This window comes from Lampetra planeri, chromosome 18 (genome assembly GCF_965212315.1).
Source record: "Lampetra planeri chromosome 18, kcLamPlan1.2.h2, whole genome shotgun sequence".
Lineage (NCBI taxonomy): Eukaryota > Metazoa > Chordata > Hyperoartia > Petromyzontiformes > Petromyzontidae > Lampetra > Lampetra planeri.
In genome coordinates, this window is record NC_136124.1 from 10091467 (window position 1) to 10116600 (window position 25134).

The 25134-nt window shown below is 49.4% G+C and overlaps 1 protein-coding gene across 1 annotated transcript in view; it reads right to left on the bottom strand.

The window, feature by feature from the left end:
* The window catches only part of LOC144723633 (centrosomal protein of 170 kDa-like), an 86195-nt gene that overhangs the window by 13239 nt on the left and 47822 nt on the right, over nt 1-25134 (bottom strand). Inside the window, 6 exon segments of the mRNA XM_078602517.1 lie at nt 1727-1899; nt 1901-1986; nt 12973-14721; nt 17937-18078; nt 20427-20606; nt 22103-22717. Of these exon segments, the coding sequence (XP_078458643.1) occupies nt 1727-1899; nt 1901-1986; nt 12973-14721; nt 17937-18078; nt 20427-20606; nt 22103-22717 (2945 nt within the window).

Genomic DNA, 25134 nt, shown 5'->3' on the forward strand with positions numbered 1-25134 from the left:
GAGAGCAATTAACAGGACTTGAAACTGTGGCGTAGTTGTTGAAAGGGAACTATTCGTTGAGTGTTGTGAGTGTAGCACTGGATGATGATGGTGTTGATGACTTCGCACATTTTATCCAACTTTCACAGGATCAGGATTTCAGTATATGCGTGTTCGCGTAATGATGCCGCGTAAAACAACATCGTACAATTATCTTGCAGGAATTGCGATACCAGCATTGCAATCTCAGAAGTGCTATTAACTTCTTTGCTGCCAATTCTTGGATTGTGACATCTTGGCAAATACAAGGCATTGCAAAACATTTACAACAGCAATAACTTCTCCATCAGCGGTTATTTTGGGTTAGATCGTGTAAATATAAATGTGTCGTTAATCCCACCACCACCTGACACAGCCAGTTAGTATAGTTTGTCACGTAAATAAAACATTCCAATTTGTGACGTGTTGGAGAGTAAACCCACAACATTTACAATTCGAGTACAACGTTTCGCCAGTAATTACAACCAGCAACCAACGCATCGATGTGCTGTACTAGTCACAAATTGGCATGTTTTGTTCACGTGACAAACCTTACTAATTGGCTGTCGGTCGGTGGTGGCGGTTTTACCGACACATTTATATTCACGCGTTAACCAAAAAAACCCCTCTATTTTAGATATTGGTCGCGAAAGTCTACGTGTTAAACCAGCAATAACTCCTGTACTGGATCATATATTTACCAAGGGAATCACATTTAATTTATTTATTAGCCAATTTCAATGAACAAACACATGGTTATATGTTTCTATATTATTTCTTTGTACAGCCCTTTGGCCAATGGTCAGGTGGCACGGGGGGAGGGGGGGTAGTACTACTGAGCTGGGACCGCTGGGTTCGAATCTGGGCAGACAGCTGTGATTAAACCTGTCTCTCCAGTGCAGCAAGTTGATGGTTTCAGCTCAGTCACCAATTACTGCACAAAAAAGGCCATCGCATTCCATTTTGTTCACTGCATTTGGTCAAGTCCTAGCTCCATGACTTCATATTTTCAGTTTTATTGACATGTGATGAACACCTTTTGCAGACCATGGAAATGGCGTGAAACCCTAGTGCAGATAAAGAGACCTCGTGATATTCTGTGGCGTCGCCTCATCGTACAGGGCCATTCCCCGAGACAGGGTGATGCAATGCTCAGTGGAGAGTTCCGAATTGATTGCAATATACTTCGGTAACCTGCAACATTTTTTTAAATTAAAAAAAATCATGCACATGCATGGATGCTATAATGCCTTCCAAAAAGTACTTGTCTTTGGAAGTGTTTAATTAGCGATACTACCTCCAAAGCTGAAAAATGAGATGCCATCACGTGGCGCACAACATGCGACACAGTGATATTATATCACAAGTAATAATGTCATGGAGATAAGAGACACGCACAAGACATGTGACATCATCCCCTTTGCCGAAAAGGCTGTCTATTTAGTGCTGCTCTTTTCATTGCTGAGTTTATGCCAACCATTTGATCCATTTGGCCAGTTTTCTGTCGGGCAAATCCCGGTAGCAACACAAGTTTACACAAAATTTCGATTGGTGATGGGCATCATTTTTACAAGAGTAATCGTGGACTTGCCGGTACAGATGGACAGGCCAGAGCTAACAAAATAACACTCCCGACTTTCATTAGAAAGCATCAAATGGAATCCCTCCGCTGCCACCACACCGACCCTCGCAGCGCCACGCTCCTCACCGGGCGATCTCCTCGCTGTGGTTGTTCCAGTCGCGGATGTAGTCATCATCGTCGGGCAAACGCGAGCGGCGCTTGCTCGACCCCACGGCGGAGGAGGAGGCCCGGTCGGCTCGCGACGACGCCGCCGCCGCGGCCGCCGCTACAGCTGTGGGGGAGGGGCGCACGCGAGGGGGGGGCCGCGGCGGTGGCGTGCTTAGGGGAGCTCGAGTCCTCCTCCGACGTGGAGGTGTAGTCTGTGGGGCAGCGGCGCCAGCGAGTGCCTGCCGTGCCCGGCGTTGCATGCGCGGGGGGCCGCGTGCATTCGTTGCGGGGGGTCGGCGCGTAAAGCATGCCGGTGGTACATGCGGGGTAGTGTGGGGGGGGGGGGGGTTGAGTGTTCGTACGTGCATGTGCATTCACGTGCGGATACGCGAGTTTTGTGTTAGTGAGCAAATACGTCAACGTTCACATGCGGGTACGTGTATGGTTAAATACGCGAACGTGTCATCGTGCGATAAGGCAAGCAATTTGCACGTGTGCGATTTGCACGCGCGTGCATGCACGGTGATGTGAGCAGCGTGCGTTGTTCATTCTCGTGATGTAGGTGCGAGCGTCGAGGGTGGAGAGGGGCGGTGAGGAATGTTGTGGTTTGGGTGAACATGTCCGTGTGTGTGTGTGCGTGCGTGCATGCATGGGCACGCGCGTGTACAAAAGCAAAGCAGCACCCAGGAGTAGTGGAGAACACAGGGAAGGGAAGTGCAAATCCACAGCAAATAGGAGACAAAAACAAAAACAGAATGACCAAAACCCCTCGGTAGAGCACAGGACACCTTCAACATGCAGCACCAGTTGAAAAACAAAACAGTCCAACAGTTATGCCGAGGTCAGGTTAACGTAATAACGAGAACAAACAACAAGTGACTATTCTCAAGGAGAGAATGTCCCAGGCTACCCCAACATGAGTTTGACACCCTGGAAGAGGGAAAAAGAAACTTTAAAGTTACCACCAGGGGCTTGATATTGCACTCAAGCTAAGTCTGCCAATGCGGTATATTTTAATACGTCAATAGTTGTGTCACTTTTGTCACTACAATGGTGCACCTGGCTGTAACTTTAAGTCTTTGTTTCTCAATAACAAAGCTTCAAGCGTGCGTCTTGACAGCCCAGGACACAGAGCGTAGGTGTGTAGCTACAAGATTGGAGTTAGTAGAACACTACTACCGATGGTTAATATACTTTTTAAACCACCATTATCGCACGGAATTTTGGAATTCAATCATTGCCGACCATGAGAAACCTCCGTTCACTCCTTGAAACTCAAGTGCCTTCATATACGTAGCTGTAATAAATAATCGGCAGAGATGTGTGAGCACGAGTCTATATAAATCATACCTAGGGTTACCGTTACTGATTGTGTTTGCTTTGTTAGATTACACTTTTTTCCTTCCTATAGTTTTGTTCGGAAAAGAACATTCACTAATTTTAAGTACATACCGATACTCACTGTTTGTATCGCGACCTATGTAACCATAATTGTCAAGAAGATCTTTACTCATAATATAGGTTTTTGGGTCAGACCGCGTTATTTATAAATGTGTCGTAACCCTCCACCACCCGACACGGCCAAACAGTAAAAAATGTGTCACGTTTTTCAAAGGACAAAATAATTCACTTCTTTAGCCCACCGGTGTGCTGTAGAGAGAATCAACAGCATTTTAAAATTTGAGTATGACGTTTCGCTGATAATTGTAATTATATTTTTTACTGTTTGGCCGTGTTGGGTGGTGGAGGGTTACGACACATTTATAAATAACGCGATCTGACCCAAAACCTATATTATGAATAATATTGGTCGCGAAAGCCTACGTGTTAAGATCTTTGCTGTGTAATATCCGTACCGTCACAGGATGCCCATGAAATAGCCTAGCAAGCTCATTGGGCCCTTCCTGCTGAAATAAATCTAATCTAAATCATTACGTAGAATTGCAATGGTGTTGTTGCCACCAGGACCACGCTTCACCGTTAATTTGCTTCACTTAAAAGCGGAACATGTGGGGCCTTGCGGAGGCAGCCTTGCGAGTATAAAAACCATTTAGATTTTACAACCAATCGTGACGCGTAGGAATGCCAACCTGGGAATACATTTAATTGGTTTGCTACATAGCTACTGGTGTGTGTATATATTGTTTTCATGAAATGAACGTTTTAATAGTATAATTGCAGTAGAATAATAATAATCATCATCATCAAAATCATCAAGGAATGTGAACAGGGTCTGAAGATAGCACTGCCAACTATCAAACGCCATTGCAAAGTGCATTTGCTGCGCATTGTTGTCAATGGCATTGTGGAGCGCAAATTCAGCACTTGTTGACTGTGTGACCAAATGTGTGTAAAACTGTAAAATGATGAAAGGCATTTCCTGTTGCTGGGCAGAAAATAATTGGATGTTATAACCTTTTTTACGATATATATATGATCTGTAGATAATCCCAAAGAGGTAAAGTGCAAGTCGTAAAAAAACTAATGTAAAGAGTCAATTTTGTGAGCATGTTAATTGATTATTTTGGTTGCTGGATATTTCTAGTGGACTGGGTGATTAAACTCTCATCAAAATAGTGAAACCTGTAGTACGTGTGAGGTTGCTAGAGACAGACCAGGGGAGGGCGACTACAATAACAGGAGCCGGCATTTTTTTCGAATTCAGTAAAAAAAAAAATCAAGAGCCGCAATGCATGTTGGTCCTTAATAAATAACGGTCACAAAGCAGTCCTTGAAGAGCCGCATGCGGCTCCGGACCACAGGTTATAATAAACCAACCAACTAATCATGTTTTAATTATTCATTCCGGTTGTGACATTGGCCGTGGCGAGAGAATACATCCATTGCCCTCATGAATTATTTCTCTGGCAGACTCAAATAATTTGCATACTGCAATTCTTCGCCTGGCTTCACGCAGCATAGTACAGAAGCAATCTGTTTACTATACCGGGCATCACTCTGTGGCATTTCAACGTGGCACATTGAAGGCACAGACCCCCTGAATCTGTATTGGCTCAAGCAAAGCATGGTCGTATTGAGGGATGGTTATGCATGCGAAAAAAAATAACAACAATTTTGTAAAAAAGAGGAGTTCAGAGAGATTATGATCTACAAAATCAGAGATTATGATCTACAAATTCTAACAGGCCAGGAAAGGAATCATAACCTTGTATTTAGACTAGCCAGGCATTTACGCTTTACATTTGAAAGGGGTGACATCTAGTCATAGCTTGATATATTGTTGAGTTATATCAGGCCTTAAATGAGAATATAACCATAATTTATCATGAGACTGCATTATGTTAATGCACTATCCACACTACTCTTTGGCAAATGTTGTGCAAGTCAAAGATAGAAATTTTATGGGCAGGATATTTTACGGTGCTACTTATAACAAGATAATTATGTCGTGTCATTTTTATTTTTTTAAACTTGCCAGAATGGAGGACTGCAAAATAAACCTCAAATGTTTACCTACCCCTGCAGTGCTCTGCCACATGATTACCCATACACTGCTAAGCCACAAACGTAGACAGATGCTACGATATGCACTGCATGAATTCAGAGGGCGTCAAGAATCGACAACTGGAAAGACTGCAGCTTCAAAAAATGCAGTTGGAATCCTGTGGTTAAAAAATAAACTAAGTGGATAGCAAACGTGTACGTGCATGGCAATCACCACGTTTCCTGCCCATACAGGCAACCTGCTCGATTTCCGGTTAAGCCAGTATAATTCAACCTGAACCATGTCCCACACACCAATGCACGGGCAGGGTTGATTTCACAGACATTAACCAGTTCTGATTCAAGAACAGGGTTCTAAAAGCCCTGAATGCCAGGTGTGGTGGATGCCATTTTGCAAATTTACTTTAAACATAATTATCAATCTAAAACCTCGTGTGGGAATTGAACTGATTTGAGGTATCTATTAGATGGTAGTGGTGAATGTTATCTCTTTTCTGTCGATTTTCTCTGGACCCACTAGATTTCTACAACATGTATAGCATTGGCCAAACATCCCCGATACAGGACTCTCCTAGAAAATTCATCTTGGGTAAATAATTGGCATTGTTATTTATTCATAATGTGCCTACTTAACTTGGTTGGTGTTACCTGCTTTAATTTCTTTTGCAAGTCTAGAGTAATACAATTGTTGGACCACTTGAGATTGAGAATCACTGATGATTAAAATTGTCATTATACTGCTTGGCCAATTTATTTTTGCTTTATAAAACTGAAGTACCGGTGAAGACGCTGGACACCCAGGTTGAGGCACACGTATATTTATTTCAGCTTGTCGGTACAGGACAACACTAGAGGGGGTAGCGGCCCCCTCACCCGGATAACTGGGGATACCCCCTAGCTAATCTCACCTATCCCCAAGTCCTCCTCTAACGGGCTAGGGGAGGCTAACTGGCCCGACACTGGTGAGTCGGGCTACGGTCTCCGGAGTCCCAGGGTCTAACCCTGGTTCACGGAACCACGCCTCTGGCTCGATCCTCTGCAGCCCTGACAAGGGCGGCGTCGAGGGGAGTCCAGGGCTCTAGCTAGAGGATCTTCACTCTTCCTCCTTCGTTCCCAGACCGAGCCCCCAGCTCTCTCTGTCCTCCCCCTTTATACCCCTCACCAGGATCCCAACCCCCCAGGCTGCCTGACGCGGACGTCGTTGCGGGCACCCCCCCCCCGTGTACTCCCGTAACTCCGCCCACTGTGTTTGTTACCCATTGGATCGTATGCACTCACAGCCCTCCCGTAACAGCCCTACATCACCCCCCCCATTACAGCACGCAGCCGTCCCGGCTGCAACAATTCCAAATAAAGGAACATTTACCCCTCGACCCCGTGTGTGCCTCATTTTTTTCAACAAAATGCAAATTGAAGAACAACAACAAGAACAACAACCATACCCCCGAAAGGAATGTCCGACGCACCCCCCCCCCCCGCATAAATACGAAATCCGTAAAAGCACGTATATACAACTAGCCAGGAACTCCCCCCAGCACACACAGCACACCCACGACACACAACGCACCCCCAACACACACACCGCGCCCACACAACACAACACACACAGTGTGCAAGGAGCACACCACCGACGCAGCATACAGTAACCATGACACGTGAAGGAAAATAAATAAAAAAAGTTTTTTTTTTTTCTTCTTTTTCTTCCTGCTGTATATTATAAGAGTCTGCGCATTTTAGCGCGCGTCCTTGCCGCAGGCCCGTCACACGGGGCAACCCCGGACGGCGGACCATCCGGTGGCGGCTGTCCCATTCGAGGTGAGGTCGCGATTGAAGTCGCGCGACTGTCGGCATCACCTGTGTGGGTTCCAGGGCGTGAGCCCGTCATTCCCGGTGCACCTGTGGGTGGGACAGCCGGCAACACATCAGGCGAGAGCAGCGACGGACCCTCCGAGTCGGTCGACCCCCCACATGCTTGGCCTCGCGTGCGTGGCGTGGGCCCCCGCACCGCAACAAACGGCTTCAGCCTAGAGGGGTGTACAAACCACCGGCGCCTCCCCCATTGGATTCGAACGCACTGAGGCCTCAAAACCTCAACAACCTCGACGGGGCCCCGCCACGGGCGTACGAGTTTAGAGGAGGTCGCGAGTGGTACCTGGGGACAGTGCAGCCATGCCCTGTCCCCCGGCTTCCACTGCAGCACGTGCGCGCGAGCCAGTCTGAGGCGCTCGTTCGCCTTCTGACGCCTGTCAGAATTTAGCCTCGCCGCATCCCGCGCCTCAGTCAGTTTGTCAAGGTTAAATTTAACGTGATCGTCCAATTTAGATTTGCTCAGCGGCACGGGGATCTGCAGCTGTGCCCGAACAGGTGGGTCGGGTTCGCGGCCATACATAAGAAAGAAAGGTGAAAACCCCGTCGCAGCATGGGGAGCCAATCTGTATGCCGCTAGAACCCCTTGAATTTGTAAGTCCCAATCAGCCTGTGAGTCCGAAACTTGCTGCGACAACATAGACGTGATGGTGCGATGCAGACGCTCGACCATCCCGTCCGTTTGCGGGTGATAGGGAGAGGTTCGAATTTTTTTCGTTCCTAGGAGATCACAGACTTGTTTTAGGAGTTTCCCCGAAAAATTTCTACCCTGGTCGGTCAACAACCGCTCCGGGGCACCTTTGTCCATGACATAACCTTGGACAAAGGCGTCGACGATGGCTGCTGCCGACTGATTCGCCAGGGGCCAGGCCATAGGCCAGCGCGTAAAATATTCGACCCCAGTAAGCAAATATTTATTTCCCCTGGAGGTGGCGGGGAATGGCCCCAGAATGTCCAGTGTGACCAGTTCATTTATTCTGGAGACCTGGATGGATTGCAAGGGCGGGTTCGACTCCCGTGCCGGTGGTTTGCGCTGCGCACACTGAGGGCATGCCGCCAACAGATCAGCGACATCCCTTGTCATACCCGGCCAAAAAAAATTCAGCTGGAGCAAGGCGAGTGTTTTCTGGGTACCTAGGTGGAGGAGGCGCTCATGAGCAGCCCACACCACCTTACCCCGTAGGCCAGAAGGGACCACCAGCCGGTGACGCTGGGATTTCCCGTCCCAATGCATAAGCAAGCCCGCATGGGTTTCCCATGCGTCGGCATGACCCGTCACACGCCCCCTCTCCCCGGCGCGACGACGCAACGCGAGGAGGGAGGCATCCTCCAACTGGAGGCGCCCCCATTCATCAACGGGCAATCCAAGCAGGGAATCTCTCCCCTGTTCGGCGATATCAATGGGGACCACCGTTTCATCGTCGGCGGCCGCCGCCAGGACCGGAACCATCATGTCCCCTACTGGCTTGCAACGCCCCGACCCCAGGAGGCATGCGCATTCGGAGGCGGTTGGCATCCGCGACAGAGCGTCAGCGTTGGTGTGGCGAACGCCCTTACGATAAGTGGTTTCAAAACTGAAATCCTGGAGGACCTCCAACCATCGGGACAATTGTCCCGATGGCTGTTGAACCTTCAGGGCGTACTGCAGTGCCGCATGATCTGTGCGGACGGTGAAATGCCGACCGTACAGATATGGGCGATACTGTTGGATGAAATAGACGATTGCCAACAGTTCCCTACGGGTGACACAATATCTTTGCTCCGTTGGAGACAACACCCGACTGCCGTACGCGACCACCCGTTCCACGCCGTCAACCACCTGGGAAAGCACGCCTCCAATACCTGTGTTGCTCGCGTCGGTGTCGAGCAAAAACGGCCTCGAAAAATCTGGGTAAATCAAGGGAGGAGCCTTCACCAGCGCGTCCCGAAGGGAGCAGAAAGCGGCTTCCTCATCCTGACCCCAGTGGAACCGGACCCCTTTAGATGTTAACGCGTGTAGGGGTTTTGCAATCGTTGCAAAATTAGCGACGAAGCGTCGGTAATATGATGCGAAGCCAATAAAACTCCTGACCTCTCCCACCGTGGTGGGAGTCGGCCAGGAGCTGACACACTGCGTTTTGGCGGGATCGGTAGCAATACCCGAGCGCCCTACGATGTGCCCCAGATAACGCACCGACTCGCGTAACAAATGGCATTTCTGGGGCTTAAATTTCAAATTAGCAGCCCGCATCTTTAGGAAAACCGCCCGCAACCTCTGGAGATGTTCGTCAAAAGTTTTACCAAAGACAATAACGTCATCCAAATAAATCAGGCACGACTCCCATTGCAATCCAGCCAAAACCAATTCCATCAATCGCTGGAAAGTTGCCGGCGCTGAGTGTAAGCCCATCGGCAACCGGTTGAATTGGAACAGGCCGTGCGGTGTACGGAAAGCAGTTTTAGGCTTAGAATCATCGTCCAGAGGAAGCTGCCAGAATCCCGAAAGTAAATCTAGTGTGGAGAAGAATCGCGCTCCCGCCAAGGCGTCCAGCGATTCGTCCATCCGTGGGAGCGGGTATGCGTCGGCAACCGAAATTTTATTAAGGCGCCGAAAATCCACGCAAAACCGCAACGAGCCGTCCTGTTTTTTAACCAGGACGATCGGCGCTCCCCAAGGGCTGGTGGAGGGAGAAATGATGTCGGCGGCTAACATGTCATCAACAGCCGATTTGACATGGTCCTTTTCGGCGGGACTTAACCGAAACGGATTTTGGCGAATTGGCGGGCTGTCACCCGTGTCAATATGGTGACGCAGCAGGTGAGTGCAACCCAAATCATATTTATCTCGACTGAAAACGTCGGAAAATTCCCTCAGTAGCGTTCTAAGCTGTTGGCGCTCTGAATTTGTCAGGTCCGTCGATCCCGCACAAAGCGCGTCGATCCACCCTTCATCGCTGTCTGAATGTGGGAGCATCCGGGAAGCAGTGCCAACGTGGTTCGCGACAGGTTCCTCGCAGGGCACTGGCGTCGCGTGAGCGAGCACCGTCCCTTGAGGAACCACCACCGTCTGCGATCCCACATTGAGGACCGCGATGAAAGGGTCCCCGTCCCCTCTTACGACGGTCTGGGCCGGAATCAAATGAGGCCCATTAACCCCGGCCCTAGACGGTCCCAGCAAAACACCCTGATCCCCTATGCCCTTAGCGAAGGGCTTACGAAGTTTCAGAGGCACTAGCATTTGAGCTCCCGGCGGCACACGAACAGTTTTAACGACGAACGCCGGTACCGTCGCGAACGCCGACCGAGCCGCCGCAGGGGATGGCAGGAACGCCATGCGCCGCCCCGATGGAAGCTCAATGCATCCTTGGTCGATCAAAATACGAATGGGCATTTTACCTAAGAAATCCGTCCCCAGCAGGCACGGAACCGCCAGCGAGGAGGAAACGAAAATCGGCCCCGACAATTTGATGTCCCCAATAGAAATTTGCGCTCGAATCTGTCCCATGATGCCGAGAGAGCCCCCGTTAGCGGCCTAGAATGGGACGTTAACCGGCAGTAAAGGCCGGCTTTGTACGGGCAGAATATTGTAAATTAATTCCGAAATGATTGTCGCCGATGCCCCTGTATCGACCAAGATGCGTACTTCTACCCCGTCAATGTGTCCGACCACGGCCGACGACCCTGACGACGCGGCTACCACGCGATGGGCCAACACGGACCACTGTTTGGGCTCGATTTGAGTCCCCGCAGTGATCCGCGTTGGCCCCTCGCAACGCGACATCGGCCCCCCGTTTGTTGTGGTGCGAGAGCGTGCAACGGGTAGGTGCTTTGGCCAAACATGTGTGGTGCCGCGACTCGCCGGGTCATGTTGCTGGAGCTTGGGAGGAGGAGGCCCGGCGTCCCGTCGAGGCGTCGTCCCGCGCTGTCGAGGAGAGCGGCACCCCGAGGCGACGTGGCCCCGGACGCCGCAGTTGAAACACCGCGGGAGCCCCGGTGGAGACGACGGGCGGTTGAAACGGCTTGACCCGTCCCGGGCCGACCGTACTTCTTGCGCCTGTTGCCGTCGATGGTCGACGGCGAAGAGCTCCTCCGTCGGAAGGGTGGCTGCAGCCACCGCACGCCCTGCCGATGCCCTGCTGGCTTTCCGCCGCAGGGACAGAAGGTTGGCGTGAAGGAGGCGCGCCGCCTGAAGAGAGGTCATCTCGGCGTCCTCCTGTGCGACGACAGCGATGTCCAGGTCGTCTGCCAGGAGGAGTATTTTCTCCGTGACCATCGCGTCCACGCCATCGTCGTCCATACGGGGAAAAGCCGTCTTAGCCAGCGCTAGGAGGCTCGTCCTGTATGCCAGGGGCGACTCCTTCTCACCCCGCTTGCGCTCGTAGAACTGCTCTCTGCATTCCGCTGAAGGTCCATAGACCCCGGCCAGCAGTTGTAGTGCCTTCGGCAGAGTAGACCGCTTCTCTTTCGGCGCCGATGTGAGGGCGGCGAGCGCGTCTGCGTCGAGGAGCGCCGGCAGCGCGCAGAGGGCTTCATCGTCGGACCACCTTGCCATTTCTTGGTGGGCGATGAAGCGTCGCTGGAAGCCGCCCCAGTCGCCCTCTGCACCAACAAATTCTTTCAGCGGAGGCAGCCGTTGTTGCAGCGCAGCGTTCGCCTTGGAAGTCTGTAGGCTGCTATCCCCGGGACTCGGCTGTGCGTCGGCGCGAATGGCAGATGGAATCGCCTGTCGCGGATGTGATGACGCTCCCTCCGCTGGAGATGACGCAGCTGTCCCAGCGAGAGCGGTGTCGGACCCAAGGTTGAGCCCGGCCACGCCCTCCGCAGCTGCCGTAACGATGGCGGGAAATTCAAAGTTGGAGTCTTCAGAAATGGCGGGAAGGCGCTCAGGTCGACGACTCCCCTCGCCCCGTGGTGGACCACCAGCCCCCAGCCGCGTGATGTTTTCCAGCGTGGCGGCAGCGGCGTACAGTAGCTCCGCCAGTCTCTCGTGAGCCAGCCGTAGCGCGTCTGGCTGCGGCCCCTCTTCATGCCGATGCCCCGGTAGGAACGCGTCGGCCCCCGGCTGCGCCATGTCTTGGTGAGCCGCCTCGGGCTCAACGACTTCAGCAGTGTCCTCCTCCGGTACTCTGGCTCGAGCTGTCTGACGTGTTTCCATGTCCGTAGTACTTCTGACACCAGATGAAGTACCGGTGAAGACGCTGGACACCCAGGTTGAGGCACACGTATATTTATTTCAGCTTGTCGGTACAGGACAACACTAGAGGGGGTAGCGGCCCCCTCACCCGGATAACTGGGGATACCCCCTAGCTAATCTCACCTATCCCCAAGTCCTCCTCTAACGGGCTAGGGGAGGCTAACTGGCCCGACACTGGTGAGTCGGGCTACGGTCTCCGGAGTCCCAGGGTCTAACCCTGGTTCACGGAACCACGCCTCTGGCTCGATCCTCTGCAGCCCTGACAAGGGCGGCGTCGAGGGGAGTCCAGGGCTCTAGCTAGAGGATCTTCACTCTTCCTCCTTCGTTCCCAGACCGAGCCCCCAGCTCTCTCTGTCCTCCCCCTTTATACCCCTCACCAGGATCCCAACCCCCCAGGCTGCCTGACGCGGACGTCGTTGCGGGCACCCCCCCCCCGTGTACTCCCGTAACTCCGCCCACTGTGTTTGTTACCCATTGGATCGTATGCACTCACAGCCCTCCCGTAACAGCCCTACAAAACTATAAAAAAAATAAGTGCCTACTTTGTGCCTTCAGAGGCCGCCTCGTGGCCTCAATGGTGGGGGTGACCTTACATGGACGATAGCAATGATCATCTACCATATCCACCCCAAAGTCAGCTCACCAAGCGATCGCGTAGTTACGTCAATGACGGCAAGAATGAATCGCAGTTGGGATGAGGGCCGTTGACACCGGCACTCACCTGTGGCGGAGCCTCGGTTGACACTGCTCGACCGCGACTTGCCCTGGTCGAAGCCGCGCGACAGACTCTGCGAGCGCGACACCGACCCCGCCGACTTTGGCTCGCGGAAGGACTTGCTCCGAGCAGCACCCGGCGCCGTCGCCGCACCACCGCTTCCTCCACCCGCGGCCCCCGTCGAGCCCTTGCCGCCGGCAACCGACGCGCGCCCGCCACTACGCGACGCTGCCAAGCTCTCCGCGTCGGTGCTGCGCGCGGTGAACGAGCCCGTCCTCCGCCGCGGCTGAGCCAGGATGTCCAGCCGAGACGGCGGTCGCTTGGAGGTGGACGCCTGCTGCTTGTTGCTCGTCTCCACCTCGGCCTGGGCGTCGTTGTCGGACGCGTCCCCGAGCCGCGCGCGACGCAGGATCGAAGCCCGAGTGGGTCTCGGCTTGGAGATGGTTGTGCTCGAACCAGGCGATGGCCGTTGGCTCCGGTCTTCCCGTCCGGCCGACGACTTTGCGTGGCTCTGATCGTACGGCTCTGCGATCCCCGATCGCGAAAGCCTCAGGTCCTCATCGTCGTCGTCATCTGCACCTTCGCCGGTGGCGAGCAGAGCAGCCTTGATGCCCTTCTGCAGCTGCTTGCTGTAGCTAGGCTCGGAGCGCCTTCCCTTGTGCTTCAGATCACCCGCTGTCATTGCCACCGCCTTGGCCTGTGGGTCGGCGGATGCGGTGCCCATTACGACCGCCTTCTCCCTGTGCAGGCTGCTGTAGCTCCTGCGCCTGTGCAGCGGCTTCTGCTCACCGTGGCTGCTGCTGTTGCTGTCTGCGACGAGGCTGGCTGACGTGCCGCTGCTGGCCGTGTCGGCGTCCGACTCGAGCGAGGCCGGTGACGTCTGATTACTACCCTGGGGGTCGTCGGCCCGGCCGTGCCTCCCGCGGCCACGGGCCTTGTCTTCCTGGTAACCTCTGTGGAGCTTGGCCTCCAGCGAGTGCAGCGCAGCCTCCGTGTCCTTGAGCAGGTAGGCCGTGTCCGACACGGCCCCGGGGCTCTTCGCGCCTTTGGGGCCGGGGCCTCCGTTGATTTGCGGGATCTCGTCGAGCGGCACTTCGCTGCTGGGCCGCTCCTTGGTGAAGCTGCCCTTCCTCTGCAGAGGTCTGTGCTTCTCGTGTGCGAAATCATCCTCGTCCTGTGGCCCTGGAGGTGCCGGCTCAGGGGTGTTCCTCCTCCCCCTGGACTTGACGCGCGCCAGGGACGCGTTCAGCCTCGCGCCGAGCGGCTCTTCGCCGACGCTGGGGGTGCGGTTGTGGGTGTGCGCGCGCGGCCCTTCCGCCGCGCCGTCAAAGTCCGCCGAACTGCCGGGCGCGATGCTGCTCACCGTCCAGGAGCCCGCCGAGTCCCCCCCGCGCTCACGCCCTTTGACGCCGGCGTACTTGTGCGCGGATTCCGCGGGGCTCTCGCCGTAGGAGGGAGCTCCGTCGGCCCTCTGCGCGTGCGACGAGGACCTTGTGTCGTCGATGACGACGGCGGCGGCGGCGCCCTTGGCGGAGGCGCGCGCGCGTTTCGAGCCGTCGGGTGCGTCGCGTTTGTCCAGCACCACCACGTCGGAGGTGGTGAAGTCTCGACGAAGGTCCGGAGACTTGGAGCTGGGCCGCTCGGGAGCCTGCGGAAGAGTGCGATGTCTCCTCCCGACGCCGGACACGCTCAGGGCCACGTCCGAGGTCAGCGAAACGGAGCTGTTTGAGTAGGCAGACTCGCTGACGTCACCATCTGACACAGAAGGCGCAGGCAACAACAACAAATGTCAATATAATAAACCTGCATTTGAACTAATGATAGGAAAAAAACTGTCCGTTTAGCACCGCCACCCCTAAAAAGTTAAGAAATTATAGAATAACAACTAAAACAAGACGTGGGCTACATGGTTTGGCAGTAGAGGGTATTGCAGCAAAATCAATTGTTGTACTATACAGGTAGTCCCCGAGATATTTCGATATTACGGTGGCGATAGCGATATGACAAAATTGTCATCAACAACCTAACATCGTTCAAGTATGCAGACGATGGACAGAATCTTGGTGAGTACAGTACATGATATGTTACGATACGTTCGATGCATGTATGATACGTAGCTTTAGCGATTTCATTTTAAGGTTACCACGATACGATACGTTCAATGCATGTTACAAGATTTTATAGCAGATAGGATTGTTTCCTGAAAAAACTTTCTATTAAATTGCAGTTCATAGAGGTAGGCTAAGAATTTACCTTGTTTTTTTTACTTTACATTATACTGTGCAATACAGTATTGTACTTAATAAATACATACAGTATATAGTTTATACAGTACGGTACTGTAAATTGCTCTGTTTTGCTAAATTATCACCATTCTTTAAGACTCCTGGGTAGGCTAGGTCATCTTCGACTTACGATATTTTTGACTTACGATGGGGTCGTCGTAACGCATCTCCATCGTAAGCAGAGGACTCAATCAACGTTTTTGGGTTTAGATCGCGTTATTTATAAATGTGTCGTAACCCTCCACCACCTGACACGGCCAATCAGTAAAAAAGTGTCGTCACGTTGACAAAAGACAAATAGTTCACTGCTTTAGCCAATCGGTGTGTTGAAGCGTGAAACCACAACATTTACAATTTTTGAGTAGCACGACGTTTCGCTGGTAATTGCATCCAGCATCATCGGGCAATTCGCCAGAATGGTGAGGCTCTGCTCTGTCTCCCGTTCTTATATAGAGCAGCAGCAGGGTAGAGGACTACTTGTATTCCATGCTCTCATGCCTATGCTTCCTGACTTCATGAACCCGCGCTGACCATGTCTGGTCAAACAACCCTGGTGACCAGCTTGGTGTGGGGAGGCACTCATCCAGCAGTAGCCTGATCGAAGGGCTATACGTCCACGCAAATAAATCAACCTACTGGCCTTTCGGACCAATATTTTCCAGCGGCATTTAATAAGTCAGGGTCTCATCAGTCGTGTACCTCGTGGTAAACAAATGCTGCTGGGTTGTTTGGTGTTATAGGCAAGAGCCCTCCAATCACATGGTGGGAACGCTTTCAGCCCAGTACAGACAAACTGTATGAAATGTATATAAAACAAGAATTTCTGGCAATACAACAAGTGGTAAGATGATCAAACGGGCATGAAAATGTTCAAAAGGCCAAAAGAAGGCTGTCTCTGGTGTAGGCCAATCAGTTTCAAAGACAATGCAGATATTATCAAAGCATGTTTGTTTGCATATTCACCACAAGTTTGTGTGGTTAACGCAGACTTGATTCCTTCCAAAAATATATCAATTTGGTGATTGAACATTTTAACACCTGTTATATTTCTAGAAAGGGTAAAACATTCTTATTTTTCATACCTTGAATACTGGCAAAAAGGTCCCATGATATGTGTGAAATGTGTTATGGTCTTGGAAGGATGTGGGGTAATAAAGCACTAAATAAATTAACACGCATGGGTCTGTTTCATCACCAATACCAAAAAAACCATGAGAGTTCAAAACTGATGCCAGTTTCGAACAATTGAGTTTTGAAGCCAAAATTTGTCTGAGCGTTTGCCCTGCTGAAACAAATACTGCTGGAAAACACTTTTCCAGAAAGCCCAAGTCCTCGGAGACGTGTGTCTGTGCCGCATGTGTGCGTGTAAACACAAGGCATGCACAGCCACTCAGTGAAATGGAAGCCTGGTTTGTAAGTTGAAGATAATGCATCTTAGAAAACGTATGTGTTTTGTCAACACCAGACAACCTCTGTGTCGAAATGAATAAACATTAGGTTAAAGCTGCTGGAACAAGCCAACCGGATGTAAAACCTGGCATATATATATAAAATGGCATTGATGGCAGACTTCATGAACTACAGCGAACCCTCCATCACCCAAGGGCCAAATTATTTGAGTTGTGAACTAAACGTTGGGAAATAAACAAGTGCATGCGTAAAGGTGTCCGATATTTTTAAATCCTTTATATTAAGTTCACTTGCTTGCTTGCCCGCTTACGACCGTGCAAATCTTTCGGTCGTTTTTTAACCCACTTCCCGTGATCCAATCGAGCTGACATTTTGCACACAGACTCGTTGTGCGTGACAATTTCTTTTCGTGAAAATTTTTTTCCAAAATTTTACACTTTTTAGGTAAATTTTTTTTATATTTAATTACCAATTGCTTAATGGTGGCAGGCAATCATCTGACCCATAGGTGGCAGCCATCTCAAGCCAGAGGACGAGAGGACTCTAGCCGCCCGTTTCAAAGACCAATGTGGGCTGGGTTGTGGCCCATTGAACACGCATATAAAGGATATATAGTGAAAAACTTTGTTTTTACGGGTTAATTTTTTTAAAAGTATGGTTAGCTGCTCCTTACCCGTCGCGGGCCTATGACTCAGGGCCCACTTAGCCACACACACGCGTCTGCAAGTGGACCGATTACTTTATAAACCCACAGAGAACAGACGACACTCTACTAGGTATTCACCCCTTCGATGAGCAGGGTCGGCTACATATGGTGCAAAAGAAGTTCACCATACATACAAACCCCTCATTCTTTGTCGGTAAACGATAAACATATTTGTACGTGCTTCAGCCGCACCGAACCTCACAAAAACAATATTCAGGGCCTACCTTAGCTCCTCCCACCCTCCACCAGTATATATACAAGGACTGTTTTCTTGGAATTTCTCTTACTTGATACAGCTATCGTGCTGTGACGGTTCCACCTGAAGACGGAAGCTTGTGTTGTCTTCGAAACGTCGTGATTTTTATTTTACTTTAATTAATTTTAGTTTAAATTTTTTACCTACGTGACTTTACCGAAAAAACCCAAGAATATATTTGTACGGCACATGCACGCGTTATCCACGTTTTTCTTTTGCCCAGGCCACCCCTCCACCCACACCTCTCTCCCCCCATACCTCTCTCCCCCCCACAACATCACCCTTGGATAGTGGGGGAGTTGGCCATACTGACCACGGTCTCCGGCAGTGGCGGGCAGGCTGCGCTCACGGGAAACCTCTGGTGCCTCGGGTTGGTCAGTGGCATGGGTGGCGGCCAGGCTGGCCCAGCGAGACACCCAGCGAGGGCTCCCAGCAGACATAGGCGCTTGCACTGCCTGCAGTCGCACATTCACGAGAACGCCGGTCGCACAACGTCCGTGTATTGCGAGTCAAGTGACACATCAATTAATGAATTTATATTTGACTCGCCAATATCACCCTCCACACTCGTATCAAATAGTAAGCTCACAGTTGCATGCATACAAATGTTTCATATTCGTATACGTTCCAAGTAATAGGTTCCTGCAATCCCTACTGCCACTATAGGTGCTACCATTCATCGCCAAGTAACAAAAAAAAACCCAATCGTTTCTTGAATTCCAACCCTGAATCTTGACAATTTGTTTCATAACTGAAAGGGAGAATTATTACACCCCTACTATTAATATATATATAATATGGCAGAATTTAAAACAGGAACTTTTCAGTCTTTATATTATATTTCAGGATAGTACATGGAGATGTTAAGCCAATTCCAATGATCAGTATTTTGCCTTTTTTGAGCCATTCAAACTGAGCATACTAATGCACACCTAACATGTGTAAAATAGAGAACACATTGACAAAAATCCATTGTAACTGATCAAAGTGGCCAGAGTCAACAATATATGCAAGGATTTGCAATACTACACAATTTGGGTTTATTATAGTATCTACATTACACCTCAAGGTACAGTATTGAAAGTGAGCAGTGCATCATAAGGATGAAAATGGGTATTTATATTTATAAAGCAAGGTGCAATTTCGCGAAAAATGTTTTGCTCGCTGTGACTATTTCCACACAAAGAAAATCCACTATAAGCCATGGGGCAAAAAGCGGAACTGAATAATTCAATAAAGTTCAGTCAAAGGTGACAGTAGAAATTACATTTTCACTTCCATGCTGTAACCACTCGGCAAAGCCAGACGCCTTAACAGAAAGGAAAAAGCAAGGCGTGGAAACACGTCGAGAAACACCGACATATAAAAAGTTGTCATGCGTTGTGTTTACAACAACAGCCCAAAGGTGACATTAAGTGGTGTGACGATGTTGTAGTTTGCTCTATCACGCCCAAACCAGGCACCCAATAATGCATGCCGTTATCTGCTCGGCGAGGGCTGTGTGCGTGGCGATAAAAAAAATGTATCTCATTTTCACGAATCAATTTGTTATTTCTTCTCGGTACTCTCCATTTATTGACAAGGACGTTGAATGAAAAACATTGCTAATTACGTTTATCAAAGTGCATTTAAAAAAACAATACACCCATGTAATTATGCAGAACACCTTAAACAATATTATGACAAAGTGGTGTTTTTAACCGTGGCTATCCTAAAATACATTTGTTGTAAAAGTAAAAAAAAGTTATTCCGAGTGTCTCCATGCTTTTACATTGGGGTAGAACGTGACTCCGTCACTGACCCTGAATCAGTGGTGGAAATTCCACATTCCTATAACAGAGGCCAGCCTACTCATAGGACGAGCATTTATTTACATGTATTAATGATGTTATTATCCCGTCACAAAATACAACAAATGTCTTCCTCATTGTAAATTACACATCTCGTAGAAATTTGGTGAAAGGTCAAATGTCCTTTACCTACCCAGGAAAACCTGAGTCTCAATACTGCTTTTCAGTAGGGTCCTGCATTGGGATGTTTGTCCAATTCCAGTAATGAGTGGTTAGAATGTGGAAGAAAGCCAGAGTACCCAGAGACAATCTACACGTAAGGAGCAACATTCAGAGCTCCGCACAGTTAGGCTCAAGACTCCAATGCTGGACTGTTAGCTCCTGGCCACCTCGTAGCCCAAGAATACAGCATCTGGTACAGTAAAACCTTGGATTGCGAGTAATTTGGTCTGCGAGTGTTTTGCAAGACGAGGAAGTTTTTTAAGTAAATATTAATTTGATAAACGAGCGAGGTCTTGCAATACGAGTAGTACGTGCATACGCTTTGTCTGCCGAGCGCCACGTGATCACAACTGATATACGAGTGCTTTGGATTACAAGCACGTTTCCGGAACGAATTATGCTCGCAATCCAAGGTTTTACTACTGTATTCCCATGCGGTCTCCCATACAAGTACGAATCAGATTCAACTCTAATTGCTTCCAAGATATTAACTATTTGTGGTTACTAAGGGTAACTCGGGCATACTGTATGGTGAACTTTTTTTGCACCGTACATAGCCAACCATCCTTATCAATGACGAGTGATATCTTAACATATACTGGGCACACAACCCCCATTTACGAAACCGCAAATATGGTCAAAAAAATCCCCACGATCAACATGGTATTGGGAAGTCTTCATCCAGAAGCGTAATGTCTAGGAGAATTATAAATGATAAAAACATTTAAAGTACATTTTTAAATGTGGACTTTATTGCAGGCCAACATCGTTTGGGTGTGCGCTGCCTTTACCGAGCCACCACCCGGGAAGTTCAAGGACTCCTCGCCGCTGAAGGACTGGCTCTTGGAGTGCAGCATCTTGCGGACCTGACGTTCAGTCGCCGTGGGCGGTGGCGGAGGCGGCGTCTGGGACGTGGGTCGTGCCGGCGGGGCCGCTCCCGGGTACTCGTGCGGGTCGGACACGCCAAACACCTGCTCGGGGACAAGGTAGGGAAGGGGGTGGGGGGAGGCAGGGCAAAGCATTGGGAATATTGCGCGAGTAGAAAAAGTTGTGGGATGGCAGAGGAACAGGTAGGCACGTACGTACATATATGTTGAACTTCTTTCGCACAATATGTAGCCAACTGTGCAAATCGGAGTGAATGCTCAAAATATTTAAGTGTGTTGTCGTCAAGGTCACCCCCTCCTGGTGTTTTTTTGTTTGCTGTTAAACTGAAGCACTGCAAGTTTAAAGATAATCTCTCGACATTCAACAGAGTTGAAAACATGCAATACAGTCACAGCATATGAATTCATAATATAGAGGCATAGATGCAGAGAAAAAGAGGTGATCCTGACAAACATCGAATGACATTATGATACATCTTGCTACTGGCAAAGGAGGTCTCATAATGTAAATGCTTACCCCGAGCTCTCAATACTCTGATGGTGCGTTGTCTTTGAGTTGTGCGCCTTTTGGCGTCATCTGGTCCAACACCATGTGAGACTGGGCTCTAAGAAAAGCTGTCTCAGGTGTGGACCAATCAATTTCAAGGACAGTGCATACATTATCAGAGTTGTCTTTTTGTTTGCATTTTGACCGCAAGTGTTGTGGTTAATGCAAACATGATCCCTTGTAAAAAGATGTCAGTTTTGTTGCCAGGTAAAAAGGTAAAAACCTATTACTATATCGAATGACATTCTAAGCTGTTTACTTTTACACCAAAACTAACAAGTTGAGAGGAGGGCCTTTAAATTTCACTTGTCCACATGCATTTTGAGTGGCACTGTAGAGTGTACATCGCCAAGCGTGCTAAATCGGGAGGCGAGGCGCACGTGGGGGACAAGGAGGTGCTCGTGCATGCAGCGTAGAGAGGTGGAAGAGATAATACGATTGGCAACAAGAAGTGCCGTCGCAATTTATTTCACGGCAAATAGCAAGTTTTTATAAAAGATACAAAAAAACACGTGAAACTATTGCGGTGATGACTCGTGATGACAACGATGATGATGCTTGATGATGACTTCATGCATCCTTGTTACTTCGAGCTGGCAGCACAAACTGAGCTTTAGCCTCGCTGTTAATCAAAGTGATTTTCAGAGTTAAATGAGCATTGAGGCGGTGCGCTCATGTCCTGATTACAACATCCATATGAAGCCAGTGGTGGAAATTCCATGTTGCTATGGTTGGGGCGGGTCTATCCGTAAGACAACCACTGTTACCTACCCCACAAGTGGACCTCTTTCTATCGACTCCAGAGGGCTGATGGGCTGAGGTAACCCAGAAGTAGAATTTAAACTTGCAACCTCAAGATTGCAAGTCGCTCACTACCGCTGAGCTACCTCGCCAGAATAGATCAATCAATTCTACACAATAACCTCAATTAGGGGATCGTTTAGGCTTTCGCAATCAGCTTTTACGCGTGTAAAGCACTGCACGGCAGTTGACAGCCTAATCAAGGGAATGAATGACCCAGCCGCGGCATCACCTGGTCGATCATGCTGCGAGCTCTCTCCTCCTCCTTGTTCTTCAGCTCGCTCTCGATGGTGTACGTGCCGGCATCGCTGTGGTTGTCCTCCTCGCCCCTGACCGCGTCTTCCCCGCGGTTGCCACCGCTTTGGACATCGTCGACATCGTCGTCGTCGTCGCGGCTTCCCGAGTTTGCCCGCGTACCATCACCGTGACGGACATCGACACTGTAACCAGCCGTGTCGTTGTTGCGTTCTGCGCCGCCACTGCCGCCACTGCCGCCACTGCCACCGTCACCACCGGTAACTTCCTTCTTTAGCTGCTGGAAGTCGAGCGATACTTTGGAGCGCCGCCCCATGCTGCTGTATGCCCGGTGCGACCCAGCGCGGGAGAAGTACTGAGGCTGCTGCTGCGGCTGCTGCTGCTGCGGGGGCGGTGCAGGCGGCAGCTGATTCTGGTGCAGTGGATGAGGCAGCGTCTTGGTTGTGGTGCGCGCGCCCCTGGCTGCCAGGCCTGGAGAGGATGAGCGGTCGGGCTGGCTGCTCGATGAGAAGGGCATCCCGTCACGGTGCGTGAAAGACGAGGAGCGCTTCTTGCGAGGGTGGTCTTCATCAAAGAACTCGATGGTGAAGGCCTGGGGGGAGTGGGAAGGGAATGGCAGCACAGTAAATATCGTTCGCCATCAAAATTGCAGCTCTGAGTTATACTACAACATTAGGCGGCCGAGATAGATACGTTGGCAGAAAAGCAGTTTTTGCCAATAATTATTGATGGATAGAGGCCCCAATGGCTGCTATATTTTTCAAAATTAACAGATTTTTTTACAGTGAAAATCTGCAGAATCTGCAAACACATGAATGAAGCTCGAAGAATACTCTTTGGTTCTTTCGGTAAAGTCACGTCGATAAAAAAAAAAATCACGACGTTTCGGAGGCAACACAAGCTTCCGTCATCAGGTGGAACAGCCACAGCAAAATGTACTATTTTTCACCTACGTGACTTTACCGAAAGAACCAAAGAGTATGGATCCTTGCAGTCACGAAAACTTCAAATCTAGAAGCTCAAAGTATTTGCCATTCAATCTGTACCATACCACCCAGATCCTCATTTGTTTCTACCGCTTAACAGTAGCGACTGCTCTGTTTGGCAGCAACAAAAAAATGTATCACGTGGAAAATTCATTTTCAAGTATTGCATTGTACGCTGACGGAACAAAAAAATCTGGTTTCATCAAAGGTAGTTGGTGAATGTAAAATATACAGACGATACGTTCAATAGAAATCAACTTTACTCTTTTGTTATCGCCGAAATCGTGATGGTATAAGAGCATTAAATTAAGATATTAGTGCGGATAATGCCCCATGGTGTCGTCGCAAATGTGCTGCATGTATAATAAATACATTAACTTAAATGAAACGCTGATAAATTATACCAATGGAGGTAAGTTGTGTAACTCGAGGAAGTTCATGTTAGATCAGAGCAGAACTGGCAATACTGAGATCCTGGGTTTGAATCCTGGCAGCAACCCCCATTGAAAACATTAAATTTGGGTTTTCACTTAATGTAGCCCTTACCAGTTATGAGAATTAAGCATTCCAGTTTCATTGTGAATGTGACTCAAGCAGAGTTGATGAAGAGGCCTACTGAAGTGACAAGTAGTTCTGCAAAGTGATCATCCTTGACTGTTCTCCGACAGGGTGGTACACTGGCACCTGTTCGTCTTGCGATGCGATGCCGATAGCACAATCGTAATAAAATTGTTTACGACATAAAATTAAAGCGTGATATCACCCACAAGCCATGTAGTCCATGAGCCCAGACCAGATACTTAACTTACACGTACGTCATCGGAAAGGAATCAGAAGAAAAGCTAAAGAAAAGCTAAAATAATATAACTTTATCCAACCAGAAGACGTACCGAGGCTCCCACAAGGACATGCGGGAGGTCGTGCAGCACAGTTTGGCACCAGCTATCATAGAGTGTGGTCGTGTCGCTACAGTTCTCTGCGGTGAGTACAGTATCTTTACAAACAACAGGGCTATGTCTCTAAATAAAATGAACGCTAACCACTTGCGCGTTCCGAGATTGAGCGATGAACGGGACACCCACCCTGCAGCTTGCGTGCATCTCGGAACGGGAAAGGGTTAACTTCTTCTTGGTTCTTTCGGTAAAGTCACGTAGAAGGGAAGTAATAAAATAATTAAAATAAAACCTAATAAAATAATTCTCACGACGTTTCGGCCACAACGCAAGCAGCCGTCCTCAGGTGAAGAATGGTGTTTCATTCTTCACCTGCCACAACGCAAGCAGCCGTCCTCAGATGAAGAATGGTGTTTCATTCTTCACCTGAGGACGGCTGCTTGCGTTGTGGCCGAAACGTCGTGAGAATTGTATTTAATTGTTTATTTTTATTATTTTATTATTTCCCTTATACGTGACTTTACCGAAAGAACCAAGAAGATGAATCCCTGCAGTCACGAAAGCTTTAAATCGAAAGTGTTAACTTGTCGGTCCCACCTGAGGTGGCATGACTTTGAGGTACAGAGGAGTGAGGCATGATGGGATCGCGGTAAATTGGAAGGGGAAATGGGGAGAGGGGTGGGGTGCGATGTCCCTCGCCTCCAAAAACCCTCTCTGCACCCTATTGGGCGCTGCGGGTACATTGCTACAGTTGGCAATACCACATGAGTCCAACGGACGGCGACACCGATCTCAAAAACTTTAGCAATTCCAATTAATCAATATCAGAAGCAGAATCATTATTTATCTTGGAGGAATCCCATGAGCTATGAACATTTTTTTCACATATGTCCAGATATGTGGTCAATATCAATAAATGATGTGATAACCATTTAAAACGAGTTTTTGAGGAATTCACTCTTATTAGTCAAACAAATACATTACTAACGATCTTGATTTGAAGCTTTCGTGACTGCAGGAATCCATAGGCTTTGGTTCTTTCGGTAAAGTCACGTAGGTAGAAAAATAAAATAAATCACGACGTTTCGGGCGCAACACAAGCGTCCGTCATCAGGTGGGAAAGCATGGTC